Source organism: Hipposideros armiger, unplaced genomic scaffold (genome assembly GCF_001890085.2).
Source record: "Hipposideros armiger isolate ML-2016 unplaced genomic scaffold, ASM189008v1 scaffold_12, whole genome shotgun sequence".
Lineage (NCBI taxonomy): Eukaryota > Metazoa > Chordata > Mammalia > Chiroptera > Hipposideridae > Hipposideros > Hipposideros armiger.
In genome coordinates this window covers 2,008,414-2,022,925 of record NW_017731362.1, presented here as the reverse complement: position 1 = coordinate 2,022,925, position 14,512 = coordinate 2,008,414, and the positions used below count along the sequence as shown (strand labels likewise).

Genomic DNA, 14,512 nt, shown 5'->3' with positions numbered 1-14,512 from the left:
GGAGAGGAAAAACGAATGTTATTCATTACAATTTTGCCATGTGGAGCTCTATCTAATCAGTCTCATTTTCTTTCTTTTTTTTTTTTAATTAAAGTTTATTGGGGTGACAATTGTTAATCGGTCTCATTTTCAAAACTATCCTGATTAGTCATTTCTCCGCTGACACTTTATTTTTATTGTCTGAAAATAGACAGTTTGTCCAGATTAAGACACGCTTCTTTACCTTTTTACATGGGAATTTACTTCCTGATTTAATGAGGCCATTTCAAAAAATATATATTATATTCATTCACATGTTACTGGAAATGGAAAAGTGAAGCCATATTGTAAGGAAAATATGCTTAGCAGAATTCCAGCTTGTATTCCTGGGGAAAAGCATAAGTTTAACATCAAGATCTGTGTGTGTAGCCCATAGTGGCAGTTTTATCTTTACTTCCCTTTTGTACATAACCTTGGATTCTAGTGATTTGCAGCAACTTGATTTAGAAAACATTCTCCATCTTAATAAAGTCACTCTTCTTTCTTCCATATTTTAAAGAGAAATTCAGAGTATTTAAAACAATGTGCTTTATCTATACCAGTTGTGAGGAGTATGTGGCAAAACGCCAAATTCAGATGCCAATTTTGCTAACCAAAGTACCTCTAAAACACATGGAGAATTATACTGTTAAACTCAGAAGGCATCCTCAGAAACAGGAGGATCTGCAGTGAATTAAGGTTTTCAGTGATTGCTTTCAAAAGAGATGTCCTTTTTACAGTTAACTTTCAAAAGACATCCCCCCCCATCCTGACAACTTGCACTATAGAAATTCAGCATCACAACGGGATGCCTCACTTTCTTTTTGCCCCTTTGGGAGAGAGAAGTCCCAACGTGAAGCCATGTCACATGTCTCATACTTGTTTTGGCTCATGTATGGATCTCGTAGAGGATATCTGATTTCGTGATAAAACTTGGATAACAATGTTGTGTATGTTTGAGGTCTCCTCAGGAAGGCAACACTTACTCATCGATCTCAGAATAAAAAGTCAACAAGAATAAGCCCTCAAATAAATAAGACACTAATTTCTTCCATCTCCTGAAAGAGGAAGCTTGTCCTAAAGAAAAAAAAAAGTTCACCGAATCCTTGATATTGAAAAGTTTACTGTACTACTTCCTCTCATATATGTACTGATTAAATACTGTGAAGGGTTTAACATGAAAACATTTCTGTTACATAATTTTTTAAAATTATCTGAATGAGTAAACTCCAAATATAAAACATTTGGTCCGGCCGAGTGGCACATTGGTTAGGAGTTGGCTTGGGACGTCAGCTCTGAGTAGCAGGGCCCGGTTCGGATCCCACATGAGGGCCAATAATGCTGCACCCTCTACAGCTACCATGGTGAACAACAGCTCGACCTGGAGCTGGGCTGCCATGAGTCACCAGCGACAGTGTAAGCTGTAGCCCCTGCTGCCATGAGCCGCCATGAGCGGCCATCCAATGGCCGGCGAGCGACTGCCTCAGCCGGGAAGAACGCAATGGTAATACCAACATGGGCCAGTAAAGCGACGTCCTCCACAACTAGACTGAAGAACAAAAAGGACAGCAACTTGTCTGTTCCCCTTCCCCGATTCCCGAACGCTGTCCCCCTACCCCAATTCCCCAATAAAATCTTTAAAAACAAAAACAAATATAGAACATTTAAATCATGATTTTTTTTTAAATGTTTAACCCCAAGATTTTTCAGAAAAAAAAGCTCTTATTTTTCTGGCTCATTGTATCTCTACTCTCCCTTCACAGCTTCAGGGGGGTGGGAGTAAGGTGTGAAGGGAGAACTGCACCCTACATGTCTCCATTGTAGCTAGTCCAGTGCTGGGCGTACAATATGCACTAGTATAAAATTGTGCAATTGAGCAAAATAAATATGACAAGGCAGGTAACACAGAGAGTAGGCATTCATTTATTCAACAAATGTCTACCCTACGCCTACTTCAACCTAAGCACTATGCCAGGCATTAGGGCTATAAGATGGACACAGTCTTGGTTCTCAGGTAAAATCAAATCAGAAAGAGACAGACATTAAACAATTGTGATAGTACCATAACTGAGAAGGGAAATACGAAGGGAGCCCTACCTTAATCTGGGAGTAAGGAAGTCAAGGAAGGCTTCCCTGAGAGACATTTAGATTGAGGCTTAGAAAGAGGGAAAGAGTGTTCTGGGCATGTGCAAAGTCCCTAAGGTGAGAATGAGAATCACAGCTAGAGTGCAATGGAGGGCGGACGCTAAGAGAGGAAGAGGATGAGTGTCAGGCATTGGACCGTGCAGGGTTCTCCAGGTGGTGATAAGCACTTTTTACTTTATTCCAGTGAAACGGAAAGCTTTTGAAAGGCGTTATGCAGGGAAATTACCTGATCAGATTTAAATTTCTAAACCATCATTCTAGCTGCTATTTGAAGAATGATTGGGAAAAACTACATCGGCGCTCCTGACCCAGGTTCCACTCCCCAGCTCCCAGCCTCAGTTCTCTCCAACTTTCTAGTCATGTCGTGTGCCTTTCTGGATCCTGCATAACATTTAATTTTTGTGTCACTTTTTCGACCACCTGGTTACATGCCACCTGATACACACTAACCATGTCCTATTTCATATCCCTCTAACTTTAACTCTCTACTCTCTCTATTCTTATGTTCTGTATCCTTCTGCATATCTTCATGCTGCTAAGTGTACAACAGGTATTCAATAAATACTTCCTAAGCGTGATTTAAGGCTTGACTGGCAAGGGTCTTCTGAACTGTGGGACAAGGAACTGGCAAGACTCCCTTCTGGTTTGTTTCCCTAGTAGACTTGTAGAGGTCTTCTGGGCATAGGGGTTACACCAAGCCTGTACTTCTAGAGTGACCAGTGACAGCCCAGTACAAAAGTAGTGCATCTAAAGGGCCAGGCAAGTGGCTCAGTTGGTTAAGAGCTCGCTCAAGAATTTGAGCTCTGAGCAACAGCGGTTCGAGCCCAGCCCGAGCTGAGCAGCTGCTGAGCTGCCAACAGGTGGCAGGATGGCTCAGCTAACAAAAAACAAAACAAAACAAAAAAAAGTGGTGCATCTGAAAGGACCAAGGGTTGAGATTGCCATCTTTTGTTGAGGAACAAGATCAGTTGAAGACGCTTACCGTCTATCACCTCCAATTAATTTTCTCCACCCACAGACCTACTCCATGGCCTGTGCTTCACATATATAAGCTGTCCTCTTCTCCCCAGTGCTACCCTAGAAGACTAAACTGTGAAGTTCATATAGCCTCCCAATAGCAGGGAATACCTATAGGTTTATTTATCTCCTGAGTTTGGAATCGGGTTGTTCTGCAACCAAAGACTTTCAGTTAGAATGCTGCAGTCAGGAAGTTTCCCTAAATTTTAGGTAAAGAAACAATGTAATACAGAAAAAGAACAAGAGAAAGCCTACTTCAAGTTTTGCAAGTTTGCCAAGTCCATACCTTTGCAGCCAGCCGACACTCCATCACCCTGATGTTGAAATGGGAAGTCGCAGCCTTTTTCATTTCCACACAACTGTTGGCAATCACAAACACTGCTTCACTTGGGAGTTTCACATCAGTTGCTTTCAGAGGACTGAATTCTATCAACTTGGCCTATTGGAAAAAAAATGACAGGCGAGGTATGCTGTATTAGAATTCAGAAAATGTTTAATCATCTATTCATTTATTTATCTTAGTAAAATTTTTCCCAAAAATGCAATCATTCATTCAATCAAATAGTATTTGCTGACTTCCAGTCACTGTTCTAGGCACTGAAGGTAGAACAGTGAACAAGACAGACTCTGTTTTTGCCCTCGTAGGCTTACAATCTAATGAGAAAGGCAGTCAAGTAGACACTTTTCCAGGTTGTGTTACGATGGTATCGAAGCACAAGGTGCTGTACAGACACATACTTGAAGCACCTGATCAGAGATAGCATCGTGTAGGCCGCTTTGAAAAAGGGGAAATCTAAACTGAGTCTTAAAAGGTGAGCAAGTGTAGGGCAGGCAGAGGGTTTCTTTACCTAAATAGGATGTCAAGAAGAGGGAAGAGTTTATGCAAGTTCAGAAGCAAAAAACACTAGGAAGTGTTACTAGAGCTTTGGGTATTAAAATTCACCTGAAGCTTAGAGTTTGAGAGGTGAGAGTGGTGAAAGGGTAGGCAGGAGAGCTAAGCAGGGGTCAGATTATGAAGTGCTTTTGCAAGCCCAAAGAATTTGGACTTTGTTCAGTCTCTACATCTAACTTACATTAATATCAGGATTCTTGCCATCATGGCTGCTTGTCAGGTCTCATCCAAAACACCCAGAGTATTTGCCTAGCATTAAACCAGATTTCCTCACGCCTCATGTCTTTGGCTTAGGGGGATCAACAACAAATATTCTTAGTAAGAAGAAATCCAGGTATTCTGAGGAAATAGCCAAGCCTGTAGGAATCTGATGAAAAACTAAGAAAAGATTGTAAAGAAATGTCTGTTTCTACTTTGGAAATGGGCAGTTTATGGCCAACAACTCAAACCTCTGCTCTGCCTAAGGGAGTTGATAGCCAAGGGGAAGTGGTATCCAGCTAAGGAATTCATTTCTGGCTTATTGTCAACATTTTTTTCCCCACCACTGAAGCCCCAAAAATGTTGACAGAGAAAAATGATACCAAAGAGTAAATTATAAAAAGAGGGGTTGTGAATATATGTGGTAAGAAAACGAGCCTTTGGGTTTAAAACCAACAAGAGATTATGAAAATGCCATGAGATGAAGTGATTCGGGACAAGAGCAGGAAAGGAGGTCCAATAACTAGGGAGCTGAGAAACCTCATCCTAACAATGGATTAGAAGGAAAAAAAATAGACACAAGAGAAAAATAGACTTGAGGAGTAATTCTGTAAGCTTAAGGGAAAGGTGATTTTTTTTTGTATTTTTTTAGATTTTTATTCAAATATAGCTAACATAAGATATTATAGTAGTTTCAGGTGTACATCACGGTTATTCAGCAGTACCCACCTGGCACTATACAGAATCATTACCATATTATTGATTATATTCCCTATGCTAAAGAAGTGATCACCACGATAAGTCCAACAACCATCTGACACTATACCACGCTATCACAATATTATTGATCTTCCCCCCTTTAAAATTTTTCAATTAGAATTGACATTCAATATTATTTTATATTAGTTTTAAGTGTATGCATAGTGGTTAGACATTTATATAATTTAGGAAGTGATCCCCTGACTAGTACCACCTGGCACTATACATAGTTAATACCATATTATTGATTATACTCCCTATACTTTACATCCCCATGACTATTTTGTAACTACCGATTTGTATTTCTTAATCTCTTCATATTTTCACTCTGCCTCCCATCTATCACCCCAATAGATCTAGTACCCATCTGACACCATACATAGTTATTACAATATTATTGACTATATTTCTTTTTTTTCTTTTTTAAGATTTTATTGGTGAATTGGGGGAGGGGAACAGCGTTGGGGAATCAGGGAAGGAGAACAGACAAGTTGCTGTCCTTTGGTTCTTCAGTCTAGTTGTGGAGGGCGTCACTTCACTGGCCCATGTTGGTATTATCATTGCACTCTTCCTGGCTGAGGCAGTGGTTCACTGGCCATTAGACGGGTGCTCACAGCAGCTCATGAAAGCACACACCAGCTGCCGGCCAGCCCCACTGCAACCTATGCCGTCGCTGGTGACTCATGACAGCCCAGCTCCAGGTCAAGCTGTTGTTTACCATCTTAGCTGTAGAGGGCACAGTGTCACTGGCCCACATGTGGGATCCGAACCGTGGCCCTGCTGCTCAGAGCTGGCGGCCCAAGCCAACTCCTAAGCAACGTGCCACTCGGCCGGCCCCTTGACTATATTTCTTATGCTACACCCTACATCCCCATGACTACTGCATAACAACCAATTTGTACTTCTTAATCCCTTCCCCTTTTCATTCACCCCCAACCCCCTCCCATCTGGCAACCATCAAAATGTTCTCTGTATCTATGAATTCGTTTGTTTCATTTGTTTGTTTATTTTGTTCTTTAGATTCCACTTATAATTGAAGTCATATGACATTTGTCTTTTGCTGTCTGACTTATAGTCAGCACAGTACCCTCTAGGTCCATCCATATTGTCACATGGCAAGATTTCCTTTTTTATGGCTGAGTAATATTCCATTGTATATGTATATGTACCACCTCTTCTTTATCCATTCATCCATTCAGGGACACACACCCAGGTTGCCTTCATATCTTGGCTTGTGTAAATAATGCTGCAAGAAACATATGGATGAGTGTAATAGGCTCTATTGTATAGACCAGGGGTCGGCAAACTTTTGAGACAGAAGAGCCTCGACAATCCAAAATAAGCAACCCAAAACCATGCACACTGGGGATCTCATAGCCTTCCTGTCTGTGTGAACTTTCCCTAGTTGATATTTCCAAATAGCACAATGCCACCTACGGTTCCTTCTTCTGCAAGAAATGCTATGGACTGGTCCATCCCTCCTCCTTCAGTGCCGATGTAACGCTCGCTCTTGGCGCAGATTTCTGCAAGTTCCACCTACAAAAGTAAAAATTGATTTGCATTGTGAGTACAGTCATAGTCTATTTCTCATTCATGTTTTACTCCAGACATGACAGATAGGTTTGAATTCTAGTGCCAACTGGGACCAATTGATAGTAAGTGCCTGGAGCACTGTGTTAACAAAAAGTCAAAGACCACCATCGAGCTCAATAGGAAACATACCAAGATCAATGAATGCCTGCTATGGGATGGAGTGAGATATTGACTGTGCACACCGTGTATTTGCTATCCATAAAAGGCTCCACAGGGCAAGATGTATCTCCCATCTTTCTATTTGCTCCTTCCCTTTCTAGACTGGTATCACCAAAAACCTCACATGGGCACTCCTTCATTTCTGCCTCAGCTCCCTTTGTCTCCAGACTGTGGACTGTTCCACGATCTCCCCACAGACAAATCATTTCCATTAAATGTAATACTCAGAACGAGCATCATCTCACCAAATACATCTTCCTCCAACCAAGATGAGGAGGCCCAGAATACGAACGCATTTCTAATCCAAACTGAAAATGTCAAAATGTATAAGAATGTTCAATGGCTTCCTATTGATTAATGAAGTAAGTTCAGACTCCTTAACGTGGCATTTCAAAGACTTCCAAAAATGTGCAACAATTTGCAATATGAAATCCTATTATCGACCACTCTTTTTCCAATTAGATTTGTCTCCCTGACCATCTCACACGTTAAATCCTTCTCTCGCATAAATCCTATTTGCCATTCAATACCCAGCACACGAATATTGGCTATCTACTAACAGGAACCTAACAGGTATTCATGAGATGCAAAAGGAATAAAGAATACAGTATATTCTGTGTGACTCTAAGTGAGGGCCTCAGACACTGATTGGTTTCACCTGAAGACTGATTTGAAGAGCAGACTCAGGCCCCACCCCAGACCTGCTAAATAGCTTAACCAGAGCCCTCAGGGGATTTGTATGCACATTAAATTTGAAAGCACTCTTCTAAATAATTTCCTACACTGAGGCTTTCTTAATAAATTAAGCAGACAGGAAAGAACCAGAAGAAAGGGAAGGAAGCTAACAAATGTCAAATGTCTCCTAAGGCCAGACACTATGCAGGGTCTTTTATAAGTGCTATCTTATTTAGTCTCTAAAACAGCCATGAAATGTCAGAATTATAATTGCCACTTCATAGAGCAGGAAATTGAGGGTCAAAAAAGACAATAAACTAGCCTAAGATTCAAAGCCAGATAGGTGTGGCTCCACAGCGCACCAGGCTACCTTGTTCCCCTGCCTCGGGAAACAGAGGCTGTGCCTGGACATTGGGCCCTGGTAAGCAGATGGAGCAAAAACCATGCCTTCCTGAACTGAACATCCCTCCTTTTATTTTTATTATTTTTTTTTGGCTTTGAAATTTATTTATTTGTTTGTTTGTTTGTTTCAGGTGTACAGAACAATGCAATAGTTACCCTTTTCACCCTTCGCACAGAAACAACCCCTCTCCCCATCTACTGCCCTCCCACCCCCGATATCATGCTTATCTATTACAATTCCATTGACTCCATTCCCACTCTCTACTCCACGTCCCGTGACTATATGTATATATAATTATAGTTGACATACAATATTATTCAACATCAGCTTCAGAAATACAATGCGGTGGTCAGGCCTCTACACTGTCTATGCAGTGGTCTCCTTAACAAGACATGAGTCCATCTGGTCCCCTAAAAAATACTTACAACATTATTGATTATATTCCCCAGACTGTCTTTTCTAACATCTCTCTTTTTAAACTGAACGATGGAGTTGACTGGGAGCCCTAAGGTGCGGACATTATTGAGTCATCACAACTTCATTTCATTTTATCCAAGGTTTAAAAAAAAAATCCACCTTGCTGAATGGCTTGAAGCTTGATGGGGGGTTGGAGGGGCTTTCCCATGATCCATCTTCAAATATAATCCCAAACACCTCCCTCCCAAAAACCACAACCCTCCAGGTGATCTCAATATAAGGCTCATATTTTAGTATGATTTCTGCAGCCTAATTATAGTAATATTAGCAGCTAACTCATTGAATCAGACAGTTCTAAGCACTTTTCACGTACTATCAAATTTCAAATCCATGAGGGAGGTTTTCATTATTAAATGCATTTGATAATAAACTGAAGCATAGAAAGGTTAGGTAAACGGCTCAAGATCATTCAGCTAGCAAGTGTCAGAGGCAGGATTTGAACTCAGGGTCTTGGCTCTAGGCTTTTGACCACAATACTATTCCCTATCCCCAAGGGGAGTAGAGTTTTGGGGATAGACCAGGAACCCAAAATTCAGGAGCCCCAAAAAGCCTTCCCTGCATACTTTTATTTCATTAGCACAATTAACTCAATCCCTTTCCCTGTTTAAATTCTAAAAAAAGAAAGAAAGAAAAAGCAGCAAACACATACCAAGGTAATTATTATTGGAATGGGTCGGGGAGGGGAGAGGGAATTGCCAAAAAAAAAAAAAAAAGTTGTGGGAAGACAGCAGGAGGCAGAAGCCTGGCCAGATGAACAGAATCAGACAAGAATATGACCCAAGTCACTGCTACTAAATACCACAGGGGCCTCCAACACTGTGGTAAAGGCTGGTGTCGCTCCCTTGGCTGGCAGGCCATTTATTTTGGCTCTGACCTTTGAAAAACATTAAATAATGATGATAATAATGGATGGGCGGCAGGCCTGCAATCGCTGTGGTTTGGCAAGTGTATCCTGGAACTGCACGTTCCTTCCCGTGGTCAGAGGAACATCGCACTCCCTGAGACAGGGGTCTTCATACAGAGTGTTGAGTGCTGTCCCACCCCGGAGGTTCTAACTGCAGGAAATCTGACTGTAAACCAATCAGGACTCTCAGGGAGAAAGTAAAGAAGAGCGGGGGGGCATTAGATAATGAACTACTGCTTTCCCCCAGCATAATTCAATGGTTAAAATTAGCACCTGTTAATTTTCTCAAGATGACTCTAATTATACAGATGTGAACCCAAACCAAAGGCAAAAAAATAACCCCTATGAATCATGATCTAAAGTCATAATCATGAATCATGATATAAATCAGCCAAATCCTTAACTCTGTATACACGTTTGCCTGGGGGAAAGGGTTCTATGTGTACAATAGTCAACTCACGGAGACGCTGGCATGAAGTGGGAAGAATCTTTAGGGTCAGGAAATGGTGGAGACCGTTAAAAGAGTTGTTACTAGAGAAATAAGTTGATTTTACTGAGTTGTGCTCAAATGTTATGCCAAAAGCATCTACTGAAAGTTATTATAAGAAGCAGTCACATGAACATCGCTTTTGCATTTGCTTTCAGGCGCTGAAGAGGTTGTTTTCATTATGTTTTGTTGTGCTGTCAAGAATCCATGTGAGAAAAGCTTTTTAGAATTCAGTACCCGTAAAGAAAACATTGTCTCTTCTGAAGAACTGGAATGATTTCTCTATTCTGATCACAAGACCTATATAACTTACTATGTTTTCCTTTCTACCTTGGCTTCTAGGAATCTCAGTAAGCAACATTAAACAAAAACAATTATGTTACATAAGTAACAGTTGGGGTATTTTCATTCTTCTTTCCTTGGCCCTGGTTTTCTATTTCTAATTTACCAACCTTATTGAATACATATTCGTGGTCATATAATTCCTACAACTTTTTCAAAAGAAAGTAAATAGGTAGTTGGTACAAGTAAAAAGAAAAAATGAGACCTAACAGGTGTCAGGTGGAATACTCACGGTCAGAGGGGCAATGACACACAAGAGCACATTCGAAGAATGGCAAGGAGGTCCGGTACACAGTTTCCAGAAGAAAGAGCTGAAACAATAGTGGATCTGTAACCTCAAGAAAGAGTAAGAGGAGCCAGGAGAGCTTCCTGCAAATTTTGAAAGACTCTAATATCAAAAGAAGGGGGAAATTGAGGATTTAGACAGGGTAGGTTATGATTAAATATTTTTTTAAAATCTTTCCAGAGTCCAAAGTAGTCCAAGAATGAAAAGAGCTAATTTGTAACACAGTGACATCATTGAGGATATTTAAGCAGAGGCTAGAAAACTGTCTCCTATGAACAATGAAGAGCAGAATTTTGCTCAAATTGGGAGGTGACCAGAAGTAAGTACATAGGGAGAGGGTCCCTCAGATCTGGGATTCAGGCACAAGAACCTCTTAACTTCAACTACCAGGGAAATTATATAAATACCAAGGGTGCAAAAAAAAGGTATACAAGGGGACACTTTGGTCAACGTTGCTCAAGCAGTAGTTTGTCATAATCAGAAGTGTCTGGATGCTGATGGTAACCACTTTGAGCACCTCTTGTAATTGCAGAAGTCAAACATGACTTGTATTCATCTTTGGTTATCAGTGTATATTATTACAATTTTAATAGTTTTCCTTTCTTAAAATGTATATACATTTTTGGCACCCTCTGTATATATACATATATATAAATATTATGATCAACAAAAATGAAGATGAAAATACAAGTCCTAGAGACAAGAGTCAGTACAACTCTGCTCTGACTCGAGGAACTTTTGCTTGCTTCAAAAACCATTTCCAAGGGAAGAGAGGGTTCCCTGCCCTTTGTGGGGTGGGAGAGGGAGGTAAAAAGAGAACTTCATGAAATAGTAGGGAACTTCTACTCTGGCCTACCTCCCAAAATGTGGATTCTCAGGCAGGCACACCTGTAGTCCCTAGCCATCATCTTTATGAGACTGCTTCAGGTACACTGACTGGGGGCTAACCACACAACTTACCTTCACCCTCCATGCACTGTACAACATACCCTACATGCAGGCAGCTAGGGACAGGCTAATGTGACCTTCTATACAGCATCTTTGAACATATAGTCACAGCCCTATACCACACACTGTGGGAGAACCAAAAGAAGTGACAAGACCAATATCTGCTTTCATGATTGGACAATCTTATTACAGATCAACAGCCCAAAGACAGTCTAATCCAAAAGGCAGAAAAGCTGACTAAGAAAGCTTGTCCTTTGGAAAAGAAATGTCTGATTGCAATCTCTCTAGGCTTTCATTCCTTGTCGAGTACCTTCACGTAGCCATTCCTGACACTCCCCAAAATTATGTGATAACGACTGTGTGCAGCAAAAAATTAAGATGAAAATAGGAACATTTTGGAAATGATGCTGCCTAAATACTCCCCTGGATGTAAACATAGAAATGCTAGACAGTGGTTTAGCAAACTATTGGCAGAATGTTTCAAAGGAAGGGCAAACAATTCCTAATGGAACAGGAACTAACCTAGACCAGGAGATGTGCCCACCTGGTTGGATGATTTGTTACAAAGCACATCCACTTTACATAGTGCCAACACATGAACAAGAGACATTAACAATGTCTAATGGGAGGTGGTAGAAGAGACAGGGAGAAAAAGAGCATGATCATCTCCAAGAGATACCAGTAAGGATGGCCGTTGGTTGCTCTGCAAGGTGGGTAATGGGCTCTCTGCTACTGGAGCAAACAGCAGCCTGCAGCATCGGCTGCTGTCCTGACCTGGATGGCAGCTCTGCTCACCTTTCCTCTTCACTTCATGGGTCTTTCCTTCCACTTATTTTGGGAGGGTGTATTATGTATTTCTACAGCTGAAGTTTTAGCTCTTCAAATCATTCTGGAATAATCTCTGCTTTTATTGTTAATAATGAACTCGTAATGGTAAGTAAAGAGATTTCCTGAGTTCTGTGAGTCATTCTAGCAAACTACTGAACCTGAGGAGGGGGCTGTGGGGACCCCTGAATTCTATAGCTGGTTAGTCAAAAGTACTGTTGACAGTCTGGGACTTGCAACTGGCATCTGAAGTGAGGGCAGTCTTGTGGGGCCAAGTCCTTAACCTGTGGGATCTGATGCTAACTCCAGGTAGTATTAGAAATGAACGAAATAGAATTGTAGGACATCCATTTTGTGTTTGGAGAGTGAGAGAATAGATTGGTGTCAGAAAAAAAAAACCCACACATTTGGTATCAGAAGTGTTGTAAGTAAAAATAGTTTATGCCACTCTTCCTCCAAGGTCCCAGGCACTACTTAAGTTCCCTGAAGCAATTACATTATTTATAAAACTCAGGAAATTGGGCCTTTATGAGATGCATGTCTAGCCAACCCCTCCCCATCTCTACAGTTTGGAGAGGGCGCTGCCCCCTTTCCCCTCCTTCTCACTCCCCCCTCCCAACTATCACAGCCCTTGAATGGCAGATTCCACACTGTAATCCCCCATCTCCCATTCACTCAGACAAACAGCCAACCCATCCACCCCACCACAGTTCATAGATCCAGATTGCCTTCTAGATTCCCTTCTCCAAGGGAATCGTCCCAATGGGAAAAGAGAGAGTCAGCTTGGGGGTATCTGGATCTGTTCGATATGATCTTAGAGGCTTTCAGCAGTCATGTTTTTACCATGGAGACCAGAGAAGTAGAGGAAGCCGGTCTGAAGATAGAGAAGAATGGAACAGACAACCAACAAGAGAGCAAGGCAAGTGACAGAGGCAGACCTAACAACATCTAGGTTTCTGTCCATTCCTGAAACCCAGCTATGTCCACTATCTTAGGTAGCAAAATGGCCACAAGTCCTTCCCCTCCCTGTTTCCATTGCCTTGCAGTGTGACTTTGGAGCTCCTCCCACGAAAAGGTGAAATCTATTTTCCACTTCTTCAATCTTGGAAGTAACTTGTGTTGGATAACGAGATATGGGGTAAATGTCACACAAAGAGAGGCTTGAAAAGCACTTGAACATTGGAGCTTCCCCTCCCACTGTCCTTGGAACTCTGAGGCCTCCATCTGAACAAGCCTGGGCTAGCCTGGTGGGTGATGAGAGACATGTGGCCTAGTCATCCCACCGTCGAGCTGACAACCAGCCAACCCAGAAGCAGCGCTGCCTCGCTGGCCAGCAGCTGAGAGCAGATGTGTGACTATCCCTTGAGTGGGCTTCTTTTCCTTGCAAGCAAGTCTTAATAACGCACATTTGCATCAAAAATATTTTTTCTTCACAGAAGTCCAAAGAATATTCAAACAATTTTAAACATTTTGTTCTACTGAGTTAAAAAAAATACATGGAGCAATTCACACAACTGCATTTTATCCTTTCCCAGGCTCCGAAATCATCTCCTCTATAGCTTGTCAATTTTTAGTATAATATGTATGTGCTGCCAAAATAAGTACCCCATCGCCTTTTCATAAAAATAGATTTATGATCTGACCTCTGCTTATGTCTTCTGCCATAAGCTCCTGCTGCTTTTATCACACAGTCCATGCCCCTGTCAAAGTATACTAATTCCGGTTTTCTGAATATCCCATGCTTTCTAAGTCTCTGTGTCTTTGCAATGCTGTTTCACCTGCATTCATTCAACAAACACTTATTGAGTGCTGACTATGGGCAAGGAACTAGGTTCTAGGGAAACAGCACGCGGGGAAACAAGACCAAAATTCTATACTCTTCTCATCTTCATAACTGTGGCTAATTGCTCTTTCACTGAGACTAATTTCAAGCAGCAACTCCTCTGGGAAATTTTCATGGCCTCTTAGAATTGAGTTACATATTCTAACTCTCTGCCATATCGTAGCACTTATCAGTATAACACAGTAGTTAAAGTATATAAGTTTCCTCATCTGCACAATAGGAGTTATAATAATTAGCCACTTCACTGAGTTGTAAGGATTTTAAAAGCCTACTATATAGTTGGTGCACAATAAATGTTGCCTATAATTATTGGCCAACCAGGAGTCAGCATCCCGCATCACCTCAGGGTCTTTCCACCTACCATTCCCTCAGTCTGGGGTGTTCTTGCTCTGCTCAAATGGCACCTTATCAGACTTTCCCTCACTTCTCTAAAATATATTAATATCCTCTGCCACGCTCCATCTCATACCCTGCTTTGTTTTTCTTCAAGGCTTTGCCATCTTGTGTTATCTCTGCATTTATTTCCCCCCCCCCACAACCC

The 14,512-nt window shown here is 41.4% G+C and overlaps 1 protein-coding gene across 2 annotated transcripts in view; it reads right to left on the bottom strand.

Moving 5' to 3' along the window:
* Window positions 1-14,512, bottom strand: part of GALK2 (galactokinase 2) — a 143,901-nt gene that overhangs the window by 39,695 nt on the left and 89,694 nt on the right. For both annotated transcript variants that reach the window (XM_019664627.1, XM_019664636.1), the window contains exons 6-7: window positions 6,467-6,565; window positions 3,467-3,619 (exon numbers count right to left, since the gene is read on the bottom strand). In XM_019664627.1, the coding sequence (XP_019520172.1) occupies window positions 3,467-3,619; window positions 6,467-6,565 (252 nt within the window). The remainder of the gene's footprint in view (window positions 1-3,466; window positions 3,620-6,466; window positions 6,566-14,512) is intronic.